This window comes from Sorex fumeus, unplaced genomic scaffold, assembly GCF_029834395.1.
Source record: "Sorex fumeus unplaced genomic scaffold, SorFum_2.1 ptg000078l, whole genome shotgun sequence".
NCBI classification, from domain to species: domain Eukaryota; kingdom Metazoa; phylum Chordata; class Mammalia; order Eulipotyphla; family Soricidae; genus Sorex; species Sorex fumeus.
In genome coordinates, this window is record NW_026606135.1 from 9,128,064 (window position 1) to 9,155,968 (window position 27,905).

Genomic DNA, 27,905 nt, shown 5'->3' on the forward strand with positions numbered 1-27,905 from the left:
CTGGCTGATCTGGATTGGATTCCAGCATCCCACATGGTCCCCCAGTCACCTCCAGGAGCGATACCTGAGTGCAGACCCAGGAATAACCCCTGAGCATTGCCAGGTGTGGCCCCAAACCCACAAACCAAAAACAGATTTTTCTCAGATAAAGCCACTTTCCCTCAAAGCAAGATGGGGCGGGATTGTTAATCATGCTGATTACTGCCTTAAATGCTATTCGGGACAGTCTAGGTTGGTTGAAGATTACACTTTCTGAAGAGGTTGAAATTACATTGGATATTTAAGTCTGGTTGGGAGCCAGGCATAAAAGACTTTACTTGGATCCAGTTGTTTTCTTTTCATTCTTATTCTATTTATAACAACAACACAATTTTAATTTTTCTGTGTCGGGTCAAGTGATGAGTCATATCCAGCAGTGGTCAGCAAGTATTTCTGCTTCTGTGCTCAGATCACGGAGGTGGTCAGGAGACCATACGTATTGTGGGGGATTTGAATCAGGGTCCCGGCTGTTGCCACTGCATGCCCACCCAGTGCCTTACCTCTTGTGCCATCTCTCTGACCCCACAACAATGTCAACATGCTTGCTAGTCTTATTGGGTGGAAATAAATTGAGAAGGCGGACAGATGAAACTGTGAAATGTGAAGGTACTGGAGCACCGGTTTAATCAGATTTTGAATGACATAAACACTTTCTAACAGAGCATCTGACACAGAAAGTGTGACGAGTAAATATTTATTTGTTTGGGGGCCACACCCGGCTGTGCTCAGGGCTTACTCCTAGGACTCTGGAAACAATATATAGTGCTGGGAATCAAACCCAGAACTGTTGTGTGAAAGGCAAGAGCCTTATCCACTGTATTACCTTTCTGGTCCTGTAAACATTTAAATGAACAATAGTAAATATTATTATCAGCTTCGATCTTGGTAAACTTATTTTTTCTTCCTTTCTTTTTTAAAGAAGGGGCCTGGCAAGAGTGATAACAGGTTCTTTAATTTTTGTTTTGGGGATACACCTGGTGATGCTCAGGGGTTGCTCCTGGCTCTGCACTCAGGAATTCCTCTGGTCAGTGTGTGTGTGTGTGGAGAACTGAACCTATGTGGGTGGCGTGCAAGGCAAGCATCCTACTCACTGTACTATCGCTCCTGCCCGAATTACCTAACTTTTCTGAGCTTAATTTTCTGTCCTATAAGATTAAAGATGATTAAAAGATTGAAGATTAAAATTTACTTTACAGGGTTGCACTGTGAATTATATAAGGCATGCCACATGCAAAACACAAAGCAGGTACTTGTCTCTTCTCTTACATTTATGCTTTATGGGTTAGGAAGCTCTTGTATCTTCTTGATGACCCCGTTTCATTTCCACAACCATAGCCTCATTTTATAGATGAAAAGCACTCAGGAGTTGAGACATTTTCAGGTAATGAGAAGCCAATGGTCTAGTTTTATAAGGAGAGACACGATAAAAAGTTTGAAAGAGAAGCCTGATAGCGTCTTTAAGATGCACTTGATTGAAGAAGGTGGACCTTACTTTGACTACGCCCATAAAATCCAGTTCAAGGTGATAAGGTCCTGTCTTGGGTGAAAGGCAGTTTAAAACCCAATGAATCAAGCGACTGAACAATCCAAGAAAGGGGTTTGTGGGGTGTTAACGTGTTAAAAGGCCGAGAAACTTGAGAAACCAAACTTGCCAAAACTTGGGATCAAGAACTCAGAACCAAAGGGGCGAACATCTGAGCTGTGTCTAAAGCCCCCACGACTGAGCTTCCTTGGGGGGCAGCCCTCCCAGCCGGGGCAGCTACCTGAACTAGCGCAGCTGCTGGTTCTTAGCATGCTGCTTTCTCTAAATGCTGTCGGGCGGCGGCGCGCGATTCCACCGACACGGGATTAGAAACAAAAGGTGATTTTGTTTTGGGGCCACACCCGGCTGCACTCAGCAATCACTCCTGGCGGTGTTCGGGCGAACTAACCCAGGGCCCCGGTGGAAGTGCCTTAACCCGTTGCGCCGTCTCTCGGGTTCAAGTCCCTATCCTGAAAGCTATTATCAATGTTCTGTTTATTTTTGGCGGCCACACCTGGAGCTTTGAGAACTCACTCTATGCTCAGGGAGCACTGCCGGCGGGTTTTCCGCGGAATGAAGCCGGCTGTGCCACATGCCAGGCGGGCGTCCTACCCGCCGCACTATCTTTCCGGCCCCAGAAACAAAGGTTTTGGGAACGTCTAAAATCTCGGCTGGGGGCTGGAAAGATGGCACAGCGGGTAGGGCGTTTGCCTTGCACGTGGCCGACCCGGGTTCGATTCCCAGCATCCCATATGGTCCCCTGAGCACCGCCAGGGGTAACTCCTGAGTGCAGAGCCGGGAGGAACCCCTGTGCATTGCCGGGTGTGACCCCAAAAGCAAAATCAAATCAAATCAAATCTCGGCTAGACCGCCGCCGTTCTCGAGAACGCAAAGCGGCACGCTTCTTCACGCCGTGTATCAGTTAAGGGTGACGATTTTTCGAAGAAAAAAAAAAGAAAGAAAGAAAAAGAAAAGACTCGACGACTCGCCCGGAGCAGCCGGGAGCCCCTTTCCCGGGCCGCGCCGGGCCCCACGCGGGGCGCTGACGTCACTTCCGGCGCGCTGACGCTCGCTCCGGCGTGCCGACGCCTGCGTCAGCAGAGAGCGGGGCTGGGGGCACCGGGTTTGAAGTCGTGCGGGTCGCGTCGCCGGCTCCCGCCCTCGCGGCTGTCTCCGAAGCCCCTGCTCGGCGGCCTCTGCGGCGGGACGAGCTCGGCCCGGCGGCGGGACCGATGCCCGAGGGCCCGCGCCGGGACGCCCCGCGCCGCCCCGGCCGCTCCCCTCCGCTCGGCGGCTCGGGCCCTGCGCCGCCTCAGCTCTCGGGCGACTAGCGCCTGCCTGGGCGGCGCGGCGGAGCCCGCGGGCGAGACCCGAGCGCCGGCGCCCGGCCATGGCGGTGTCCAGGTAGGTGTCGCCTCCCCGCGCGGCCCTCCGGAGGGCGGCCCGGCTCGCCGGGTGCCCGCGCTCGCTCGGGGCGAGGCGGGGAGCGGTCCCCCATTGTCAGCCCGGGGCTTCCTCCGAGCCCGGGGGGGGGAGTCGTCGTCGCCGCCGCCGCCGCCGTCGCCGCCGTCCCCCCCGCCCCCCCCGCCTCGGGTCGGCGGGCGTTTGGGGTTCGGGTTCGCCCTCCTCGCGCCCGTCGGCCCGAGAGGGAGGGCTCCGGGGTGGGGTGACCGCCCGGGCGGCGGGTTCGGGCCGGCCTCTCCGCCGTCCCCTCTTCGCCGGTGCCTTCGCCGCTCGGCCGGTTTCTCTTCCCTCCCCCCGTCGCGGCTCTCGGGGAGGCTCCAGGTTCGCGCTCTCCTGAGGCGGATCCCGCAGCTCCCGTTCCGGGGCGCAGCTTGGCGCGCGGTGGGGGGGGTGGGGGGGGCTAACTGTCGGGATCGGGGCGGGGGGAGCGTGGGGGAGGGTTGACCTGGAGCGGCCGGGAGCCTCGTAGCTTGGGTTCGATTTCTTTATTTGCCTTAGTGGGGGGGGGGGGGGGGGACGACACACACGTTTCCTTCCCCGAGGACGGACGCTCCTGCCTCTGGGTCACCGCCGAAACTTGGCGTCAGCAATCCATCCCCCCCCCCCCCCACCCCGCCGCCCGAGGTCTCCAGCGATTTGTCGTAGCCCCGCGTCTCCTTCCCCCCACCCCCACCCCCCGGCTCACGACGGGGTGAAAGCGGCAGCGCGGAGCTCTGAAAGTGACTGGATCGGGCACGGGGTGGGGGGTGGGGGTGGGAGAGGTGGCGAGGGACGGGAACGTCCAGGAAAGACGCCCACGACCACGACGGTCTTTCTGTCTGTCTGCGACTGACTGACTGAGACTGACTGGCTGACTGAGACTTGTCGGTGCCGCGGCTGAGCTGCCGCCCGCGGAAGAGGCGACCCGCCTGGGTCGCGAGCGCGGCCGAGGTGGAGTTTCTCGGGCCCTCGGGGCCCCCCGTGTGTCACGGAAAGGAGGAAGTGATCGGCTTCCGAAGCACCGGTCGTCTTCGTTCCGCGCGATTCGGCGAACACATGGCACCTGGAAAGAGCACGCGTCCCTCCCAGAATATATCCCCCAGATAACTGATGAAATCGTGTCAGGGAGAAAAACCCCCGGGAGTTGGGTGAAGGGGGTTGCTGGGTACCTAGAGTGTGGGGCGTCCGATTTTTTTTTTTTTCAGTTTCATCGGGTCAGTGGAATTATACTCACATGTGAGCAAAAATTTTAGTTTGTGATATGTAAAATGGTCTCCAGAGAGTTACAAGGATAGTTTCTATTTCTTCTTTTTTTTTTTTTTGTTTGTTTTTGGACCATACCAGGTGATGATCAGGGGTTACTTCTGGCTCCGCACTCAGGAGTTTCTCCTGGAGGTCCTTGGCGGATCGTGTGGGATGCCAGGGATCGAACTCGGGGCTGCCGCGTGCATGTCAAGCACCCTCCCTACCCACTGTACTGTCATTTTGGCCCCTGAATAGTAAACTTTAATTTTAAGTTGGCCGTCCTTCCGTCTGTCCTTCCTTCCTTCCTTCCTCCCTCCCTCCCTCCCTCCCTCCCTCCCTCCCTCCCTCCCTCCCTCCCTCACCTGCTCCCAAAGACTCACACATGTAAAGCAGGTTACTGATCCTAAAAGTCTTTCTTTACTAAATTTATTTTCTCTTCTGTTGATATATGCTTATGGAATGCAGACTCATTTTAATATTTCATGTAGAAATGAAATAGTTCAAAATAAAAAGGTTAAATATAAACTATTTTTTCACTGTTTATATCAAACATACATGGTTAAGATTTTTCTTAATAACTTGGGACTGCATAAATATTTCCAACAGAAGGGAAATGAGTTGGTGCCATCATTCCCTCAGTTGCCAAGTAAGAAATCTGAAAATAATACTTGATTTTTCTCTCCTTTCTTTCCCTTATTCTACCAGTCACCATAATGGATCCTGTCGATTCTACTTTTCTAATCTTTCCTTAGCCAGTCCTTTTTCTTCCCAGTTCACTTACCAGAATCCTTTTTCATACTATCATCATCTCTAAATCAAGACATGTACAGTGGCAACCTTTCTTTTCTACCTGTTTCATATAGCATTTCTTTCTAATTTATATTTTATTTCAGTCATATGATTTGCTGATATGAAGTTTTGTCATTTTTCTGCTTAAAGCCCAGTGTTCCCCCCCCACTGCCATAGGATTAAAAAGCCATAATATAAAAGCACTGCAGCACTGTCCTCCCGTTGTTCATCAATTTGCGTAAGCTGGCATCAGTAACGTCTCCATTGTGAGACTTGTTACTGTTTTTTGGCATATCAAATATGCCACAGGAGGTTTGCCAGGCTCTGTCATGCGGGCGGGCAGGATACTCTCGGTAGCTGGCCGGGCTCTCCGAGAGGGGAGGAGGAATCGAACCCGGGTCGGTCGCGTGCAAGGCAATGCCCTGCCTGCAAAAACGTAATATAAAAATTCCAGATTCTTTGTGTGCTGGTTCCTGCTTCACCTTTTTGGCTTAATCCATGTTTACTTCTTTTCCATTTCCTCTTTCCCTCTCCTTCCCTTTTCTCCCTTGTCTTCCTCACTTCGCTCCCCTCTTCATCTTCCTCCCTCTCATCTCTCACTCCTCTCTTTCTCTCCTTACCTTCAAACTTCCAATCTGTGTTTTCACCTCCCAGTCTTTACTTTGACCAAAAAGGTCCTTGGAATATTTCCTTCCTGTTCCCCCTTCAGGTCTGCCTAATTTCAAATGTAGTTTTTGGGTCTAAGCCTATTTGTCATTTGGTTCAAGAAGACTTCTCTGATTTTACTTCATCAAAGCTCTTTGTACCAATATGTACTCCTGTCAACCATGTTTATTATATTTTCTAATAGAGTTGAATTGTTCTCTCCCCTGCTGTTTACAAACATGTCTTTAGTTTTTGTTTGTTTGTTTGTTTTTATCCCCAGCAAGAGTTCTTTTTTCCTAGTAGGTGCTTAATATTTTGTTTTTGAGCCATTCTCTGCAGTGTCCAGATGCTACTCCTGGCTCAGTGCTTGGGATTGCTCCTAGCAGTGCTAGGCATCGGACCAGGTGCTCCTGCATACAAAGCATGGACTCAGTCCTTGGAGTAACCTTTTCAGTATTTTTTTTTTTTAAACTTTTTGGACCTCACCTGGCTGTGCTCATAGACTATGCTTGCAGGGATCAAACCTAGGCTTTCCACGTGCAAAGGATGCACTCCACCCTTTGAGCTATCTTTTCAGTCCTTGATACATTTTCTTTTCAAGTGTTTATTTTAATATCTGTCTTGGCTTTACCATAATTTACATATAGTAGAATATTTGCTTAGGATTGCTTAGGAGCTTTTCTTGCACTTTAACCTCCACACTAGCTCTCTGGCTCCTGAGTTTTACAGCTTTTCCTAGGAAGAAAAACTTTTCTTTGTAGCTTTGAATATTGACCATGGTTATAATTTTTTGGGAGGAGGGGTTGGATCACACTGTGCAGTGCTCAGGACAAAGCTGTACCTGTATTTGTACTCAGGAAGTAACCCCTGGCCAGGCTCCGGAGACTGTATCTGCAGTGCGAGGGATCAACCACATACTAGGCGATTGCTTTCTCATGCTTGCTCTGTTCCCTAGAATTGTAATTTTATGTATTTATTTTACTGGCTTTTGGGCCACACCTGGCGGTGCTTAGGGCCTGTTCAACTGGCTGTAAGCTCAGGAATCCTGGTAGGTTTGGGGAACCATATGGGGTGCTGACATGAACCCAGGTTGGTCATGTGCAAGGCAAGCACTGTACTGTTGCCCCCGGAATTATAGTTTTAAGAGCATATCCTTCCCACAGCCAGGGAAAATGCTAATGATGTTTTAATTTAGAGGATGACACAGGTTTCTTGTGTGTGCTAGGCCCTTCCTTCTCTACCTGCCAACTTTAGTCCAGAAAGTGGCTCATTACTAGAGTTGATTGTGAACTCCAGGCTCAATCCTTGGTACTTACAAAGAAAAGAAAGTTTTTCACAACTATTTTTTTTTCTTTTTTTGCTTTTTGGGTCACACCCAGCAATGCACAGGGGTTAGTCCTGGCTTTGCACTCAGGAATTACTCCTGGTGGTTCTCAGGGGACTATATGGGATGTTGGAAAATCGAACCTGGGTCACCCAAGTGCAAGGCAAATACCCTACCCACTGTACTATCGCTCCAGCTCCAATCACAACTGCTTTTAGAATTTAATGTAGTATAGTTTTCGAAGAGTCTTTGGAAAGGCTGAGGCAGGGAGCACACTCAGCAGTGATTTTTTTTTTTAAATATAGTGCAAATTGAATATATGACCCTGCATTTTGTGATTTTAGTTTTTTAGATGCCATTTATAGGTTTATAAAGGTCTAATTCTAAGTCTTTATTTGAATTTAAGGCTGACAGTTTGAGATGAAGTCAACCTTTGGTGGTGGTGGTTGTTTGGCCACATCCTGCAGTGCTCATTGCTTACTGTTGTCTCTGTGCTAAGGAGTCACTCCTGGTGGGCTCGAGGGACCACATGGGGTGCTTAGGATCAATTCAGATTGGGTATATGCAAGGCAAGCATCCTACCAACTGTGCAGATATCCCTTAAGCGCAGTAAATCCTTGATCTGTGCCCCCCCCCATAAAATCCACTCTAAAAAGAAACAAATTGCTACATATGAGCAGAACTGTACTATTTTGTTAATTCCCTCTTTGCTATCTCTGCTCTATTGATACTTCAGAGAAACTTTGTCTCAAGACATCCCTTCTGCCAAATATGGAAGTTTCTTGATATGGGGGAATATTCCAGGGTATCCTTCCCACAGTCAGGGAAAATGCTAACAATATTTTAATAATTTAGAGGACAACACAGGTTTCTAGTGTGCCAGGCCCTTCCTTCTGTACCTACCAACTTTAGTCCATAAAATTGACAGAAGGGACTGCTGAAAATAATAAAATAACCAAATATTTCATACTGAAAAAAATGTAGGGTTAAGAAAGGCAGTAAAAGTAGAGGAAGAAGCATCATAGAGTTTTCCGTTTCAGTCACCCTGACAAACTTATTTCTCTGGTTTAATTAATATGCGAAATACTTACACAGAGTGTTCCTCTGTGTGTTTGTTGTGTGGGGGTGGGTGGGTGGGGGGGCCATGATATAACCATCACCAATTTAACCACCTTTGATTTTTAAGTTTGGATTTTGGCCTGTACCCACCATGCTCTGTGGTGATGCCTGGGGGACCATTATGGTACCAGTGGTTAAACCTGAACCTCACTCAGGCAAAGCACAGGATGAACCCATTTAGCTATCTCTAGGCTCCCCGTGATGTATTCGATATGCCAAACACAATAACAACAAAGTCTCACACTGGAGACGTTAATGGGCCCGCTCGAGAAAATCGATGAACAACGCGAGGACAGTGACAGTGCCCAAATTTAAGCACTTTATACTGTACAATTTCAGAAGTTTCTGCTAAAGAATCTAAATTTTATCTAGATAAGAGCTTTGCAGGAAATCTACTGTAACTGTTGAATCTGGTGTTAGACAAAGGTTAGAAAGTAGGGCTGAAGAGATAGTATAGCATGAAGGTATAGTTGTTTGATTCCTGGCATCCCATATGGTAACCCAAACCCACCAGAAGTGATCCCTGAGCACAGAGCCAGGAGTAAAAGCCTGAGCATAGCCAGGTGTGCCCTGCCTCTCAAAAAAGAAAAAAGGAAAAAGTATTGTGAAGGAAGTAATGTGGTTGTGCTTGTTAGCATCCATTTAACAAAAATTGAGTGACAATGCTTTCTTGATCTAAGTGTTAGAGGTATAGCAGAAAACAAAAGTAGGGTATTTTTTTTTCTGGTCACACTCGGTGATTCTCAGGGGTTACTTCTGACTCTGCACTCAGGAATTACTCCTGGCAGTGTTTGAGATGCCTGGGATCAAACCCAGATTGGCCACGTGCAGGGCAAACGCCCTATGTGCTGTACTATTGCTCCAGTTCAGGCACTGTAATTTTTTCCCAAACTTTATTTACTAGGTTAATGGCAGAACTAACTGGTATTTGAACTGTGATGTTGTGGTTCTGGAACTTGTGCCATTATGCAATTTTTCTTTAAAAACTCCTTAGAGATTTTGTGTATTTTAGGTCTGGACAGATACTTATTTACTTATATGTCTGGTTTCAGTTTTCTCCAGAGCTTCAAATATCTATTCCAGCTATCCTTTTTTGGTCTCATAGATATCCTGTTTTTGCCATGTGAGTAAATTTGTCATCGGATATTCCCATAATGTTTTCTCTACTAGATCTTCCCATTTCTTTTACTTTACAGTTTTTAGGATCCAGAGTCATATTTTTATTTTGTCATTCCATTTAACTATATACCCATGTATTTATATTTTATTTTTGCAGTATTTCTCCCAACTTTCCTTCCTTTTTTTATTTTTATGTGCTGCAGATTGAACCCAGGGTCTCACATATGTGAGGTGTACACTTCACCACCGGGTTACTTTATCTGGCTTCCTTCCAACTTCTTTCTAGTCTTTTTTGCTGTGATTGTAGATCAGATTTGCACCTTTAAGCTAAAATTCTTTAAATGTTCCTTTCATTCTGCTGCCTGATTAATATTCCTAAAGTGTAACTCCAGTTTTACAACTTTTCATTTTATGGTTTTGTTTTGGGGCCACACCTGGCTCTGCACTCAGGATCACTGCTGGTTAGGTACAGGGAAACCATATGCAATGCCAGGGATCAAATCCAGGTTGGCCTCATGCAAGGCAAGTGTCTTACCCATTATATCATCTCTCTAGCCCTCTGTCAATTTCTTGATCCCAGGATTTTAGTTGAATTATTGATTCAGAAATATCTGAAGGGGCTGAAGAGATTCCTGGCCCCACCAGGGGTAATTACTGAACAAAGAACCAGAAATAGCCCCTGAGCACTGCCAAACACAGTAACAACAAGTCTCAAAACAGAGACATTACAGGGTCCGCTCGAGCAAATCGATGAACAGCAGGACAGTGACAGTGACTGCCACTGCCACTGCAAGATATAAACTCCCCCCCTACTCCACCCCCCCACCACCACCACTACCACCAGTCAAACAAAAATCTCTATCTAGAGTATCTGGGATTTGAGTAGCCAGGGAAAGGATTTTGAGAAAGCACGATTTAGGGTGTGTATACAAAGGAGGTTAATCCTTGGATTAGCAGCAAAGAGTTGGCAGTAAATTTAAGAGAATAATACCAAAGGCTCCTGGTATTTTAGGGGTAGAGTATGGGGTAGTTCAACCAGCAGAGATAGACTAGAGAGAAGAGGTGAATTTGTATTGTCACTGTCATGTCCTCCCGTTGTTCATTGATTTGCTTGAGCGGGCCCAGTAACGTCTCCATTGGAGACTTTGTTGTTACTGTGTTTGGCATATCGAATACATCACGGGGAGCTTGCCAAGCTCTGCCGAGCGGGCGAGATACTCTCGGTAGCTTGCTGGGCTCTCCGAGAGGTGCGGAGGAATCGAACTCGGGTCAACCATGTTGGTTGCGTGCAAGGCAAACGCCCTACCAATAGGTCTCTATTCAGATTGTACTGTGTACCTGTGAATTAATAGTCTAATGATCTTCTCTAAACAAGATTTTAGACTGTGGGCTCATTGTTTGGGGTTTTCCAAGACTAAGTCTCAGTGCCCTGCTCTCTTGGCATTAATCTACACATATAAGGTTGTTTACTGAAAATACCTATCACTTTCTGTGGATTTTTTTTCCCCTTCACCTTAGGAGCGATAGCACAGCTGACTGGCCGAGCCAGGTTCGATTCGCCCGCCCCTCTCGGAGAGCCTGGCAAGTTACTGAGAGTATCTCGCCCCCACGGCAAAGCCTGGCAAACTACCCATGATGTATTCGATATGTCAAACGCAGTAACAACAAATCTCACGATGGAGACGTTACTGGGCCCGCTCGAGCAAATTGATGAACAACGGGAGGACAGTGCTACAGTGCTACCTTAGGAGTGTGCTTGGATTGTGCAAAGGATAGGTTTGAGGTTTCAGAGAGTTCTAGCTCTCAACCAGTGATGGAGGTTTGTTGAATACCAATCTAACTCTTTGTTTCATTTTTGGGGCTATACCTGGTAGTGCTCCAGGTGTACTTAACTTTTGGCAGGGCTCACGGCATTATATGCTGTGCCAGGCATCAAACCTGGGTTGGCTCTGTGCAAGACAAGCATCTTCTGTCTTGTACTATCTCTCTGGCCCCTGCAGTCTAACTTTTTTTTATCCCTTACTTGAGATAACACCCATGAGTTGGTTGTGCCCATAGTTTGATTTTGTCTCCCAGAGATCCCTAGTGAGAATCCAGAGCTCTACAGTGGACACTGTATTGATAGTGCACATTTATGCAAAAGGCTGTTTATCTTTTTCATCTGTTTCATGTATGCCGAACACAGTAACACCAAGTGTCACAATGGAGACGTTACTGGGCCTGTTCAAGCATATCGATGAACAACGGGATTTGCTCGTTGTTCATCTATTTGCTCAAGCAGGCCCAGTAATGTCTCCATTGTGACACTTGTTACTGTGTGTGGCATATCGAATACATCACGGGTAGCTTTCCCGGCTTTGCTGTGCGGGCGAGATACTCTCAGTAGCTTGCCGGGCTCTCCGAGAGGGCCGGAGGAATCAAACTCGGGTCGGCCATGTTGGCTGCTTGCAAGGCAAACGCCCTACCCGCTGTGCTATCACTCCAGCCTGCTACAGTGCTACTCTCATTCATATCCCAGTATGACTTTCCAAATGAAAACCTTGCACTTGAATCTGTGTCTCAGGGTCCACTTCTTTTTTTTTTTTTTTTAAAGTTTTTGGGTCACACCCAGTGATGCTCAGTGCTCTGTGCTTAGAAATTATTCTTGGTGGTGCACGGGGGTACCATATGGGATGCTGGGGGATCATACCCTGATCTTCCGCTTGCAAGGCAAGTGCCTTATCCACTGTACTATAACTCCAGTCCTGTCAGAGTCCAATTCTTGCAACTCCATAACAAACCACAAAGCAGCTTCCTTTTCTGCTTATCATTTCCATTCATCAAAGAAGAATTGATCCTCCTTTACATGCAAAGCACCTCACTCTTACAAAGGCATATCAGTGAATATAAAGATTGTTTGATTTGGGGATCAAATGGAAACATTGCTGTATTTGTGTTTAAAGGTGTTATCATAAATAAATTTCCACTGTCCACTGTACTCCTTCTCTCCACCTTACTGCTTTGGATGACTCTAAATTTCTTCTATAGCTATCTCTTTTTGTTTTTATTTTTGTTTTTTTTTGGGGAGGGCACACAGATTTGTGCTTTGGAGATCCTATGTAGTGTCCTCAGTCAGGGTTAAGGCTGCAGCCACATGCTAGACAAGCACCTTAACTTCTGTATGGGCTCTCAGACCCTCCCACTGTTTTCTTTTTCCTCCTTTAGTTTTTTGAGCCATACCTGGTGGTGCTCATGGCTTTCTCCTGACTCTTTGCTCAGGGATCACTCCTGGGAGTTGCTCAGGAGACCACATGGAATGCTGGGGATCAAACCCACGTCTTCCGCATGCAAGGCAAGTGCGTAACACTCTGTTATATTTCTCCTGCCTCTGCCTTTTTTTTTTTTTTTTTTTTTTGCTTTTTTTGGGTCACACTCGGCTATGCACAGGGGTTCCTCCTGGCTCTACGCTCAGGAATTACCCCTGGCGGTGCTCAGGGGACCATATGGGATGGTGGGAATTGAACCTGGGTTGGTCGTGTGCAAGGCAAACGCCCTACCTGCTGTGCTATTGCTCCAGCCCCTGCCGTTTTTTTAAAAAATAAAGTGTACCCTGAATTAAAGCAGTATCCCAAAATATGATATTTTCTCCCCATTATTTTACTGTTTTTTTTTCCCCTTTTTTTTTGGTCAGGGAGACACATCTAGCAGTGCTCAGGGCTTACTCCTGGCTCTGTGTTTCTTTGCTCAAAGATCACTCCTGGCAGGACTACAGGGACATACAGGGTCTCAGGGATTGAATCTAAGTTGACCACATTCAAGGCAAGCACCCTACAATTGCTCCAGCCTCCTAGTAACTGTTTCTACTACATGTGGTAGCATGTATGTGTTTGTGATATTCACATACCTTTTGTTGCATTGCTCACCAGGATTTGACTACACTTTTGTGGAACTAGAGATCTCAAACAGAAGAGCCTCTGGAATGAAGATTGTATAGGGGATTGAGTTTGCTGCCACACTGGCCACAGTGTGCCCTACCAATCCTGAGCTCCCTTTTCTTAATACTGCTCTTGCTAGTCCCTCTTCTAACACTTTCTTCTCTTTCCTGGCTCATTCACCAGAATTGAAGTCTTCATCTACAACCAAGCTCTTATTTGATAAGCTATTTTTTTTTTTTGTATAAAGCCTCTTTTACACAGTGGGGATATATTATTTGCTCATCCCATTTCCACTCTTGGAAGCACTTTGTACTTCTTTAAATGTCATCTTTTTATTAAAATTTTTTTATTGAATTACTGAGGTATAGGCCATTACAAAGCTGTTCATGATTTGGTTTTAGTCATATGGTGATACAATACCCATCCATCCACCTGTGCACTTTTCCCACTATCAGTGTCCCCACCATCCCCCAACTCCTCCCCATCTTACCCCCCTCCAGCCTGTCTTTATGGAGATGGGAGTCGGGGGGGGGGGGGCAGGAGAAATCAAACTGCCAAAATCTCTGTCTCTCTCTGTCTCCTCTCTCCCCCTCTCATTATGGTTTGCAGTACTGGTACTGCAAGACTGGCACCAAGAGGTCATCATGTTTGTTGTTGAGGGAGTTCAATATTTGTATTGGGAAGGTAATTCCGGAGTAGCTTTTTTAACTGGGTGGCAGCTTTGGGGTGTGGATGTGACACCTGGGCTTTCCAAAAATACAGGGACGTAGCCCATCCCAACTGTGAGAGAAACCTGGAGATTTCAGTCACAAAACCCTCATACCCGAATTTTCAGCAGATTAATATCTCTGTGAAGTCTGTTCGTAGATGGTAGAGTTTGGCGTGGGGCATGGTGGCAATTCTGGATTGGGGAGCAAGCAACTGCCTGGATCTCTCTTTTGGCTGGTGGTGGAAGACCATATATTGTAGCACTGGAGTTGGTTTGTGGGGATGACTGTCAGGACCTCTGGGAGTATAGGGAAGTGGGGCAAGGTAGCCCGTGCCAATTCGGAGAAAGCCTGGAGATTTCCGTCACAAAATCGACATACCTGAGTTTTCCGCAGGTAAATTTCTCAGGGAGACCCATCTCGAGATGGCATAGTGCGGCCGGGGACATGGCAGCAATTTTGGATTGTGGGAGCATGTTTGGGCTAACACTGTTCTAACCTGCCCTCCTTGGGTGTACCCTGGTTTATTCTGCCATGTGTGGGTCTGAGAAGATGTACTGCATCTTTTTGATCTCTTTCAAGATTTATTTGAGTCTGTGGAGCAAGGCTGACAAATGAGATTGAATGGTAGAGCCAGAGGTGGTTCATAAGTGTGACTTATACCTAAATGTACCTAAATTTTGGCAGTATGATTTCTCAGAAAACTTGGTCCCGAGTTGTTAAGAGACAGGGTGGAGGCATAGCAGCTACTTGGGAGTGTCTGTAAGCCAGAGGGCATCAGCAGTTGCTGATGCTCTTGCCCATCAGGTCCAGGTTGATCTGCTGGTGGTGTGGTGCCACTGGGTCCCAGCAGTGATAGCAGCTGTGGCCCTGGCAGGGACCAGGACCAGAACCAGGTGGATGCCCTGTGTGGCTTGGGCACTCTGGGTGGGCCACAGCCACTGGTCCAGCAGAAAGAGAGACTGACCAGGAGGCACACACCCAGGTCCTAGGTCCAGTATCCAGCCTGTTGATGCTCAGGGAGATTTTCTTCAATAATATGTGGGTGGCAGTCTTTTGAGATGTACTTGGAGCACTACAAGTGCTCTGAGCCACAGGAGCGGTGGCAGAGGTCTTTTAGTCTTGGCGCAACTTCTGGGCCCAGAGAAGGTGGCCGGCCAGCATCAAGTTTCTGGAACTGTCCAGCTGCCCAAGCCAGTCGCTCATGAAACCTGGGGCGCCCCAGCAGTTTCTAGGCGCCAGACTGGCTTTGAAAAATACCTTTTTAAGGAAAGAACTTAGATTCATTCCTGTGAAATTAGGAAGAGTTTCTGTGCTTAGCATCCTGCAGTTCAGAGTTCCGAGAGCTGCGACCAGTCCCGGCACCTGTGTCTCCCTCACCACCATCTCAGACCTGACATATCTTATTGTACCCTTTAATTATTTGTGTTTGCCCTACTTAACCTAGCAACTCATGGCAAGTTCCTGGAGGGTAGAGATTATATATTTCCCGCAACCTTCCTATAGATGTTTGTTCTTAGATACTCAACCTATTGACTCAAACTTACACATATAAGGAAATGTGTTTTAGAATAATCATAATCTCTTTGTTATTTTAGGCTTGACCGTCTTTTTATCTTACTGGATACTGGCACTACTCCAGTTACAAGAAAAGCTGCTGCACAGCAACTTGGAGAAGTGGTGAAGCTTCATCCACATGAATTAAATAATCTGTTATCTAAAGTAAGCACTTTTCCCCACTTTTAGTGTAATAGAGTTTCAGAACTTTGGGTAGAACATAAGAGTAAAGATGGGATTTATTTTAGTGATAATTTGTGGTATTCAACTTCTAGTTACTATCAGGTATTTCTCCAAACATTTAGTGTTACTATTTATCTTTTTTCTTGTTGTCTCAGTAAACATATTTTGGATTTTTCCCCCAGCATCTGTAGTTGAGGAGTTTGACAGTAATGAATCTTTTGCTTACACACAAATTTAAACCTCACCCATTTGGTAATAAACTTACGATGTTAATATGGTTGTTAGTGGTCTAGCTTGTGGCTAAAAGACTAGCATAAATGTTAGCAATTTTCTTTTTCTCTTTTTTTTTTGGTGGGGGGGGAGTGGGGTCGGGGGTCACACCTGGCAATGCTCAGGGTTTTTTCCTGACTCTGCACTCAGGAAGTACTCCTGGCGATGCTGGGGGACCATATGGGATGCCGGGGATTGAACCTGGGTCGGATGCGTGCAAGGCAAATGCCCTACCCGCAGTACTGTGGCACCAGTCCCAAGGTTAGCAGTTTTCAAGTGGAGAGTATTTAGTGGCTAATGATGGAAATGCATAAAAAAACTGGTTGTGATATTGTTCTTTTTTTTTATTTTTTAAGTGGGGTTAGGGATTGACCTCTGGGTCTTATCCATGTAAAACATATATTCTACAGTTGGAGCAGTAGTGTCTTGGGTAGGGTGCTTGAGTTGTATTAGTGTATTGGGTATGGTGCTTGCATTGCATGTCGCCAACCTGGGTTCAATCCCCAGCATCCTATATGGTCCCCCAAACCCATCAGGAGTTAGAAGTAAGCTTTGAGCACTGCCAGCTGTGGAGGAAAAAAACAACCGTGCATTTTACTTCAGAGTTATATCCTGAATGTAGTCAAGAGTAAGCTTTGAGCACCACCAGGTATATAGGGAATAAGAGAACTAAATTCTCTGAGTTGTATCCCTGGTTCCTCATATTTATTGCATTCTGTTTTATAGTTGTTTTTTTTTTTTCTTTTTGGGTCACAGCCGGCAAGGCACAGGGGTTACTCCTGGCTCTGCACTCAGGAATTACTCCTGGTGGTGCTCAGGGGACCACATGGGATGCTGGAAATTGAGCCCGGGTTGGCCGCGTGCAAGGCAAATGCCCTACCCTCTGTGCTATTGCTCCAGCCCCTCTATTATATAGTTTTTAAGTGAAGGCTTTCTACTTTGGTGGACTAGTGTTTATAATCCTAGCTTATGTTCCTTTCCTAAGTAAATACTTTATTTTTACTTAACTCTATGAGTTTGTTAAAAGTGTGCATGTGATGGTTAGAAGCAAATGAAATGGTTTAATTTTTTAACATGTAAAGTAAAAATGAGTATCTTGTGTATGGGTGGGTAGGTAGGTGATGAATAGAATATGGGAGAATATAATGAGGCATTGGAAGCCCTAAGGTATCTTTCTTCCCACTGTCCTTACCCCTCCTTTCATCTTCACTTGCCCCTTCTGTATTCATATGAGTAGGAATTCTGATCCCCATTTAACATTTTTTTTTCTTGGGGACTGGAGCGATAGTTTAGCAGATAGGGCATTTGCCATGCATGTGGCCGACCTAGGTTCAAGTCCCAGCATCCCATATAATCCCCTACACACTATCAGGAAGAACCCCTGAGCATCGCTGGGTGTGATCCAAAAACCAAAGAAAAAAATTTTTTTTTCTTTTTGGGTCACACTGACAGTACTCAGGGGTTCTTACTGACTCTGTACTCAGGAGTTACTCCTGGTAACAGAGCATGTACTATTTCTCCAGCCCCCCTAAACCCTTTATTGGAGTATATACATTTTCACTTAAAAGCAAAGTGTAACTCTCTTTACTACATAATCCCCACTTAAGTATTGTCGGAACCGCCAAGATGTAAATGAAGAGACAAATCATTTAACACATATAGGCTCCGTGATCTTTTTTAATTTAATTTTTATAAAAGTTTTCAATAAGTTGTTACATTTAATATTCCAACATGCATCCCACCACCATTGTGCCTACCCACCACCACATTTCAAATGTTCCTACCCCACCTCTAAGCCCTGTCCCCAAAACCGGACCTAAATAAATAAATTATTTTGTGTTGCTTGTTATGAATAACCCATGAAAAATGATCCAAAAAATTTTTTTAATGGAAATTGTATAAAGATTGTTGTATTTCACCCTCGAGCCATTAAACCCTTGTATAAGAGATTTAGGCTCTATGTTCTTAAATGGAGAAGTGTACATATTAAGTAATAATATATCTTCGTATAATAAGGTGGGGAAAGAAATACATTGAAACTGGAAACAAAGTGCAAAATCTAAGCTATGTGAAACTAAAACATGGTTTCCTGCTTTCTGAATTCTAGACTTTAAACCTCAGCATACTAGCTGTTAACAAATAATTACAAAAAGACCAAGTTTATCTCTAATAATACCTTTTAACCACTTTCCTCTTTGTTATGTGTTTTCTTGTTGCCTTGTTATTTTCAAATAGCTTTATTGAAATCATTTACTATCATAGTTTACCTTTGTAAAGTAAATAATGATTTTTATCATATTCACAGATTATATATAATCATCACTATTCTCTGATGGTAACCCCCCCCAACACACACAGACACACCCCATTGGGCCATACTCAGTGGTGTCATTCATTCATTCATTCAGGGTGTCATTTCTTCATGGGGAACCAATCATATGCAGTGCCAGGGATCAAACTTGTTTGGCTTCAAGCAAGGCAAACACCTTAACCTTTGCGTTAACACTATTTAAACATTTTATCTTAATGTGTGGTCTTGGGGCTGGAGAGATAGCACAGCGGGTAGGGCGTTTGCCTTGCATGTGGCCAACCCAGGTTTGATTCCTAGCATCCCATATGGTTCCCTGAGCACCGCCAGGAGTAACTCCTGAGTGCAGAGCCAGGTGTGACCCCCCCCCAAAAAAAAGAAAAAAAGTGTGGTCTTTTGTGACTTAAATTTCTTTCATTTTTATGGTTCTTTAATACTGTAGCATAGCTTGTTTTTAATTTTCAAAATTACATTTTATGCAGGGCTGGAGCAATAGCACAGCAGGTAGGGCATTTTCCTTGCACACGGACAATCTGACCGACCTGAGTTCGATTCCTCCGCCCCTCTTGGAGAGCCTGGCAAGCTACCGAGAGTTTCTTGTCTGCATGGCAAAGCCTGGCAAGCTACCTGTGATGTATTGGATATGCCAAACACAGTAACAAGTCTCACAATGGAGACATTACTGGGCCTGCTCGAGCAAATCGATGAACAATGGGAGGACAGTGCTACATTTTATACATATGGATGATTCTATATGGATATATACCACATTATATATAAATATATTACCCATCAGCAGTTTATGGGCATTTGGGTTTTTTTTTTTTCCTTTTCGCTTTTTGGGTACCTGGTGGTGCTCATGGGTTACTCCTGGCTCTGCACTTAGGAATTATCCCTGGTGGTACTCAGGGACCATATGGGATGGCAGGGATTGAACCTGGGGTTTGCCTTGTGCAAGGCAAACACCCTACCCACTGTACTATTGCTCCTGCTCCCGGTTGATGGGCATTTGTATTGTTTTGAGCTATTACAGACAGTGCCACTATGAAATTTTGTAGTTTTGTGTGTATGTATGTTTTTAATTTATCATGGCAAGTATGTTTAACTTTAAGAGGAACTGCCAGACTATATTCCATATTAACTTCATTTTACATTTCACCAGCAATTTATGCGGAATGTCCTATCAACCTCTTGTTAAAATTTTTTAGCTGACTTTAGTTATATTTGTACTAAGTGTGAAGTGATACTGTAGTTTTCATTGCTGGTCTCCTGATAACTGAATAATAATAATACTGAATTTCTTCTCAAGTTTATTTTGGCCATTTGTAGATTTTCTCTGAAGAACTTTATTCAGATCTTTTGCTAATTTTTAAGTGGACTACTAGTTTATTCTCCAGTTGAAAGAATTCTTGTTATTCTTGTTACAAGTCTTTTATCATTGATTTGAAAATTTTCCTTTTTATGAGCGTTTTTAATTTCTTCCTGAAATGTATTTATGGGGAGGCGGTAGACTGTCAATAAGGATAAGCCAAAAAGTGAATGGTTTAGTAACTGTTCATATTTCTTTTTGGTTTTTCTTGTTTTGTTATTATGGGAAGGGTGGTAGCTCCTCTCATCATGCTAGAAGTTACCAGGTTGCAATGCTTGGGAGGCTGTGTAGTGTTGGGAGTTGAAACAGGGGCCCTTTGCATGCCAAGCATGAGCTCCAGTTCTTTGAACTACTCTGGCTATCTTATCACTTTCCCTTTTTCAAGATAAGTTACTTTATTTTTATTTTTTTGGGCATACCTGGTGGTACTTGAAGGCTGTTCCTGGCTCAGTGCTTGGGAGTAGCTCTGGTAGTGCTTGGGAGACCATCCAGTGCTGGGCCTCCCATGCACAAAGTATGTGCTCAGCCTTTTGAACTATCTTTCCAACCCCTTTCAGTTTTTTTTTTTCCTGGTATCTGGGTCATATGCAGCAGTGCTCAAGGCTTTCTCTCACCTCTTTCTAAGAGTTATTTTCTTTTTCTTTTTTAATTTTTATTAGTGAGACACCATGAGGTACAGTTGTAGACTTAAAAATTTTTGTGCTTGGGTTTCAGTTATACAATGATCAAGTAATATTCCTCCATCAGTGCTCATTCTCCACCACCACAGATCCCAATATCCCTCCCACCCCTCCATCCCATCCTGCCTCTGTGGCAGGGCATTCCCTTTTGTTCTCTCTCTCCTTTTGGGTGCTGTGGTTTGCAAAAGAAGCATTGAGTGGCAATCATGTTCAGTCTAGAGTCTACTTTCAGCATGCATCTCCCATCCCAGGAGGATACTCCCAACACCCTTTATTTGGTGCTCCCTTTATCTGAGCTGCCTTTTCCCCTAGCATGCGCGGCTGGCCTCCAAGCCATGGAGCGAACCTCCTGGTACTTATCTCGGCTATTCTTGGGTGTTAGTGCCCTATTTTGTTACTTTATATTCCCCAGATGAATTCAGTTTTTCTATGTCTGACCCTTTCTTTCTGACTCATTTTACTTAGCATGATACTTACCATGTAGTACCACTTGTATGTAAATTTCATGACTTCATCTTTTCTAACAGCTATATAGTACTCCATTGTGTAGATGTACCAGAGTTTCTTTAACCAGTCAGTCATCTGTCCTCAGGCACTCAGGTTTTTTCCAGATTCTAGCTATTGTAAAGAGTGCTGCAATGAACAAACAAGTGCAGTTGTCACTTCGACTATATATTTTTTGCCTCTCTGGGATATATTCCCAGGAGTGGTATTGCTGGGTCAAATGGGAGCTCAATTTCTAATTCTTTGAGAATCGTCCATACTGTTTTCCAAAAGGGCTGAAACAGTAGGCATTCCCATTAGTAATGAAGGAGGGTCCCTTTTTCACCACATCCGCGCCAACACTGGTTGCTTTTGTTCTTTTGGATACTCTCTAAGGGGTTATTTTCATCCATGCTAAGGGAATCATATAGTACTGAGGACCAAACCAGAGCCCCTTGCATTCAAAGCAGGTGCTTTGTCTGTTGACTTTTCTCTCCTGCCCCCTTTTCACTTTCTTAATGATATCCTTTGCAGCACAAGATTTTGATTAAGTAAGTTTTTTGATTAAGTAAGTTTTTGATTTTGATTAAGTAAGTTTTTTGAGGGGGTAGGGGAGGGTGGTTTTTTTTTAATCTTTTTTTTTTTTTTAATTATACTTGGCTATGCTCAGGGCTTTACCCCTGGCTTTGTGCTCAGGAGCACTCCAGGGAGAGTTTGGGGACCATATATGTGTCAGGGATCAGGTCTGGGTTGGTTGCTTGCAAGGGTGTCTTACTTGCTGTAATAACTCTAGCTCCCAATGAAGTCAATTTTGTCTTGTTTTTTATATTATTTGTGCTTTGGGGATTATATCTGAGAAATCATTGCCCAACCCAAGGTCACAAACATTTATCTCCGTTGTCTTCTTTTTATTGTCACTTGTCACTTGTCTGTTTATCGATTTGCTCGAGCGGGTGCCAGTAATGTCTCCATTCGTCTTTGTCGGGTGATAGTGTAGCCCAATGGTGTATTGGGGGCTCTTTCAGGGTCAGGGGAATGAGACCTGTTAATGTTTCCTGTTTTTGGCATATCAAATATGCCATGGGTAGCTTCCCAGCCTCTGCCATGCTTTCTTTTTATTAATAGTTATATTTCATGAATTAGGTTTATGTCCCATTATGTATTTTTGTGCATGATATTAATTAGGTATTTCACTTTTATTTTGTTTTACCAACACCATTTGTTTATCAAAAAAAGCACTTTTCCATATTGAGTTGACTTGCCCCTTTTGACAAAAATCAAATTGTAGGTTCATAGTCTATTTCTTTTCTTTATTTTGTTTTTGTTTTTAGGCTGCACCTGACGGTGCTCAGTATTTACTCAGTATTTACTGAGGGCTCTGTACTCAGGAATTATTCCTAGTTTGCCTTGGGTGACAATATGGGATGCTGGGGATCAAACCTGGGTTGGCATGTGCAGAGCACAAGTGCCCTACATGCTGTACTATAGTTCTGAACCCCATAGTATTATTTCTTAATAATAAACTCATATTTAATCTGTATATATGTCCTTGGCCTGTATTGATTACTGTTGCTTTGCAGTAATGAGTTTTGAATTCAAGAATATGAGATTGTCACTTAATTCTTTTTCAAGATTTTTTTTTGGTGATTCTGACTTGTGTTTCTGTGGAAATTTTAGGATCACAAGTTCGTCTTTTTCTGCAGGAAGCCAGTTAGGCTTTTGATAAGCAATGTGTAGATTGCGGCCTCCCGTTGTTTGTCGATTTGCTCGAGCGGGCCCAGTAACGTCTCCATTGGAGACTCTGTTGTTACTGTGTTTGGCATATCGAATACGTCACGGGGAGCTTGCCAGGCTCTGCCGTGCGGGCGAGATACTCTCAGCAGCTTGCCAGGCTCTCCGAGAGGGGCGGAGGAATCGAATTCGGGTCGGCCATGTTGGCTGCGTGCAAGGCAAACGCCCTACCGCTGTGCTATCGCTCCAGCCCAATGTGTAGATTAATTTAGAGAAAATTACTATCCTAGTAGTGGTTTTTCAGTAGTTAAATATGAGGAATCTTTTTCAGATTATCTCTAGTTTCAGAAGTATTTTGTAGGCCACACCTGGTGGTGCTCAGGACTTCTTACTCTTAACTCTGCTCAGGGATCACTCCTGGAGGGCTCAGAGGACAATATGGGGTGCCAGGGATTGAGCCCAAGTTGGACACAGGCAAGACAAGCACCCTACCCACTATACCATGTCCCCAGCCCCTCTAAAATATTTTTAATGTTTTGTAGTTTTCAGTCTCTTTATTAAATTTATTCCTTTTGTGTGTGTGTGGGTGGGGCGGGGGAGGAAGAGGGGGCGCATACTTGGCAATTTGGGCTTACTCCTGGCTCTTTACTCAAGAATTATTCCTGGTGATCTCGGGGACCATCTAGGATGCTTGGAATTGAGCCCAGGTTGCCCTGCCTCCCAATTTGTATAACTTAAATCTTTCCATAAAGTAATGGGACTTAATAATGTATACCTTATGTTGAAAACAACCTTATATTTTAATGTATGTAAATGTTTTTTTATTTTTTATTAAGTATTTTGTATTTTTAAGATATAGTAATTTTCCTGTGGATGATAAACACTTTAAGTGATTGTAATTCTAAGGTTATATAAAATTCAATTTTATATAAATTGGAGAACTACTGAATTATATGTTAAAAACATGCAGATTTGTTTTTCTCTGGCTTGCTGCCTTGAACAAACAATATTTTTCTGTATATATAAACTATTTTATAACTTTTTAAAGGTATTGATATATTTACGGAGTACAAATTGGGATACCCGGATTGCAGCAGGACAAGCTGTTGAAGCTATAGTGAAAAATGTACCTGAGTGGAATCCAGTGCCAAGAACCAAACAAGGTGCTCTTAAGTGTTGCAGTAAAAATTTAGCGTTGTAGCATCAACTGTATAGTGCCAAGGACCAAACTAAGTGGCTCCTAAGTGTTAAAAAAAATAGTAAAAATTAATGGTTTAGTGTCAACTGTATATATTATACATTTTATATTTTAATATAATTTTATTTTGTTTGTTTTTGGGTCACGCCCAACATTGCTCAGGACTTACTCCTGACCATGCTCACGGTTCATTTCTGGTAGTGCTCTGGAATCATGCAATGCTGGGGATTAAACTGGCCTCAGCTGCATGCAAGGAAGCAACTTAACTCCTCCTCAACTGAAGCAGTGTTTCTGAATCAGGGCACACCTATGAAAATTGTAAAATGATTGGGCCATAGCTTGAGACTAGGTGGTGAATGATAGGACAGGGACACCACTGGTAGGAAACAGTGTCAGTAGTGGGCCTTAGTCAAAAAATCATTGCAAAATATTGACTAAAAGAATTTATATGTATGACTGAAACTCAATCGTGAACAATTTTGTAATGCTCTATCCTGCAATTCAATTTTTAAAAAAGAAAGTGTAATTTAGGGGGCCAGAAAAATAGTACTGGAGGTGATGTTCTTGCCATGTAAGCAGCCTACCCTAGTTCTCTCTCTAGTACCATGTATTGTCTCCAGACCACCACCAGCAGTGATCCCTGAGCATAGAGCGAGGAGGAAGCTCTGAGCACCTCTGGGTATGAACCCCACCACTACCCCTTTCCAAATGTATCTGTATCACCTACCCCAGTAAAACTCATGTTTTGCATGCTTTAGACCTTGGTTTGAACTTTAACATCACACACATGTGCGCACACACACAAAATTTTGATTTTGTGTGTGTGTTTGTGTGTGACTCCCACATGCCCCAGACAATATTTTAAAAAAATTATAAACTTTGACTTTATTATATTATTTTTGAACTTCATCTAGAATCTGCTTCAGAAAGTGCTGTGGAAGATTTACCTACTACAGATCGGTTGAATTTTGACAGATTTGATATATGTAGATTGCTACAACATGGGGCATCACTTTTGGGATCTGCTGGTGCAGAATTTGAAGTGCAAGATGAAAAATCAGGTATGTAGTAGTCCTTTGTTTCAAATATAAAATTTTTTAAATTTTGGCATTTAATTCCTCTTCTGTTCTTGTTTCTGTTTTTTTTGTTAGAAATGATTGGAGGTCACACTTGGTTATAGTGTACTAGAGACTGCATACCTGATTGTGGTGCTAGGTATCCCAAACAGTTCAGTGTCTCTACTTTTCAGTTGCTATAGCAACTCTGATATGAGTTTAGTTTGGTCTCTATTCTTCATGCCTTCAGCCATGATTTTTAATCCAATTTTTAGCTGTCCCACATGTTATGGTACTGGGTTTACCCTCAGTCTAAAAGTGGCAAGCAGGGAGAACTCACCCGTACCTTCTTCCAAGTACTGAAAAGTCCCCCATGTATGTTCCCACTTTTATTCTTTTTCCAGTGACTCAGGCAGCTGATTTTTATATCTTGGCTGGAGTTTGTCATTTGTGGGAGGTTAGTTCAATGAGAATTTACTAAACCATTATTAGAAGTAGATCATGATTATTGTTTTTTTGTTTTTGTTTTGAAGCAAACTGATTTTATTATGTATGAGGTTTTGAGAAAGGAGGGGGGAGAGAGCAAAAGAGAGAGTAATGTACTAAGAAGTGAACATGGGCTTCTCCAAAGGCGGAAGGATCCCCAGTACACATCCCAGCATTAGATGCTGGTGACACAGGTGCTTGGGTGCCACTTGGGCTCAGCAGCAGCACCTGGGTACAGGCAGCACATGGCTCGGGCAGCATATATGCTCCAGTTCATTTTTTTTTGGGGGGTCACACCTGGCGATGCACAGGGGTTACTCCTGGCTCTGCACTCAGGAGTTAACCCCTGGCGGTACTCAGGAGACCATATGGGATGCTGGGAATCGAATCCTGGTAGGCCGCGTGCAAGGCAGACGCCCTATCCGCTGTGCTATCTCTCCAGCCCCTCATTATTTTAAAATGCTATAATTTTTCAAATAAGGTAGAACTGTCTCCTGCAATTTAGTTGTTTTAAAGGAAAATTTTAAAGGTGTTTAAAGCAGAATTTTTACCATTAAGACACCATTTTTCCTCTGGTTTTCACTGAAGTATTGAGGATTTTATTTGGACTATTGAAGATTTGTTCAGTTTTACTGTTTTACTATTTGGACTAGGAAGTGTCATCCGAATAGATAAAGGCAACACTTGGAATAATAATGTATATATTGGAGATTTGTTCATTTTTGTTGCTTTCATATTTGGGCTAGGAAGTATCATCAGAACAGATAAAGGCAACATTTGAAGCAATCATGTATATATTGGGGCTTTTTTATTTTTCCGTTTTTGGGCTACACTCAGTGAGGCTCAGGGGTTACTCTTGCCTCTGCACTCCAGAATTATCCTTGGTAGTGCTCAGGGTACTGTATGGGATGCCAGGGATTGAACCTGGGTTGGCTGTGTGCAAGGCAAGCACCTTACATGCTGTACAAGCTTGCCAGTTCTTTCATTGGAACTTTTTCCCCTGCGAAATAAAACTTATTTTATATATACTTGGTAGTAGATAATAGGGCAAGGAGAAATCTCAGTGAAAATACCTTAGGATATTTTGTTAGCTAGAACATTGTTTGCTAACGATGATCGGGTATCCAAACTTTCGACATACTCATCAGATACTACTATTGTGATTTGTTTTATTCTCAAAAGTAATGTGTTTAGTGTTTAACAGTTTAAGAATTTTTTTTATTGTTTTGATTTTGAGTTATCTTTACATACTAGAAAACTTCTTGATGGCCACAGAGAAAGTACAGAGGTTAAGGCACTTGCCTTGCCTAGAACTGATCTCAGTGTGATCCCTGGAACTACCCTTGAATACTGGCAGAAATGGTCCTTGAGCACATAACCAGGAGGAGGCCTTTAGCATAGCCATGTGTGGTCTAACCCAAAGGAAAAAAAGGAAAAAAACTTTTTTTTTCCCAAAGGAAAAAAACTTCTTGGGTTAGGGTTATGGAAAGCACATGCATCGCATGTCTGCGACCTGGGTTTAGTCCCTGGTACAGAAAAACAAAACAAAACAAAACTTAACTGATTGGAAGGAACACTATTTCTTTGCTGTTTAAAGGAGAAGTGGATCCTAAAGAGAGGATAGCACGCCAACGAAAACTATTGCAGAAGAAACTTGGCCTTAATATGGGAGAAGCCATTGGAATGAGTACTGAGGAACTCTTCAATGATGAAGATTTGGATTACAACCCGACTTCTGCAGCCCTTGTAAACAAACAGCCTGTAGGTAAAACCATTGGTTACCTGAATTTAATGTCTTTTTAAATTGAATTTCTGTTCACTGACTCTAAAGATAGAGAAATTTATCCTATTGACACCAAATGTTAAATTAAAACAGTGGTCTGCTTTTTAAGAGACACTCATGTTGGGAACTCTTTAATGTGACAGTTGCTTTTTTGTTTCTTTAGTGAAGGCCAAGAAAGTTATAAAGACCGTCATTGATATACTGATACTAGAAGTCTTTGGAACTAGTAGTCATTTACTTGAGAAAATAACAAACATAAAGGGAAAAAATTTCAACTATGTAAAAGAATATTATTATTAGAATTAAGTATTCTAATTAATTATTAATATTAGAATATTAAGTATTTATAAGAAATTTCTTTCTGGACCAGAGAAATAGTTCAATGGACTGAAGCATGTGTTTGTATGCAGAAGGCCCAGCTTTGATCTGTTTACCATTCCTGTCTATATAGTTTAACATATTAGCTTATATAGATCAAATTCTTTTTTGACAGCTTCCTGCTAATTTACTGTATGACTGAACCATAATTTCACAATTATTCTTTCCTATTCTTTACCCTTCTCATCTTCCCATTTCTTAAGGATGTCTGTATTCCTTTTTTTTTCACCCCTCTCTGCTCTGAACTTTTTAAAGTTGCTAGTAAGAGCTGTTATTCTCTCTTAAATACTATTTTATATTTTGGCTTTGGGGCCACACCCCGTTGTGTTCAGGTGCTACTCTCTGTTCTTTGCTAGAGGGTTGCTCCTGGTGGTGCTCGGGGACTGTGCAGTGCTGTGGATCTAATGCAGACCTCCTGCATGCAGAGCATGTGCTCAGCGCACTGAGATACTGTCTGGATTCAGAATATATGTTTTTCGAAAAGTCCAGTACTCTTTCTTCTTGCCCGTTCAATATTTTTCTTTAGGGCATCGTTAAGAATTGTTTGGGGGGCTGGAG

The 27,905-nt window shown here is 43.7% G+C and overlaps 1 protein-coding gene across 1 annotated transcript in view; it reads left to right on the top strand.

Moving 5' to 3' along the window:
• Positions 1-2,702: 2,702 nt before the first annotated feature.
• The window catches only part of BTAF1 (B-TFIID TATA-box binding protein associated factor 1), a 101,536-nt gene continuing 76,333 nt past the window's right edge, over positions 2,703-27,905 (top strand). The window contains exons 1-5 of the mRNA XM_056130461.1: positions 2,703-2,965; positions 15,465-15,588; positions 23,496-23,610; positions 24,560-24,706; positions 26,784-26,947. Coding sequence (XP_055986436.1) covers positions 2,952-2,965; positions 15,465-15,588; positions 23,496-23,610; positions 24,560-24,706; positions 26,784-26,947 — 564 coding nt within the window. The 5' untranslated portion in view covers positions 2,703-2,951. The remainder of the gene's footprint in view (positions 2,966-15,464; positions 15,589-23,495; positions 23,611-24,559; positions 24,707-26,783; positions 26,948-27,905) is intronic.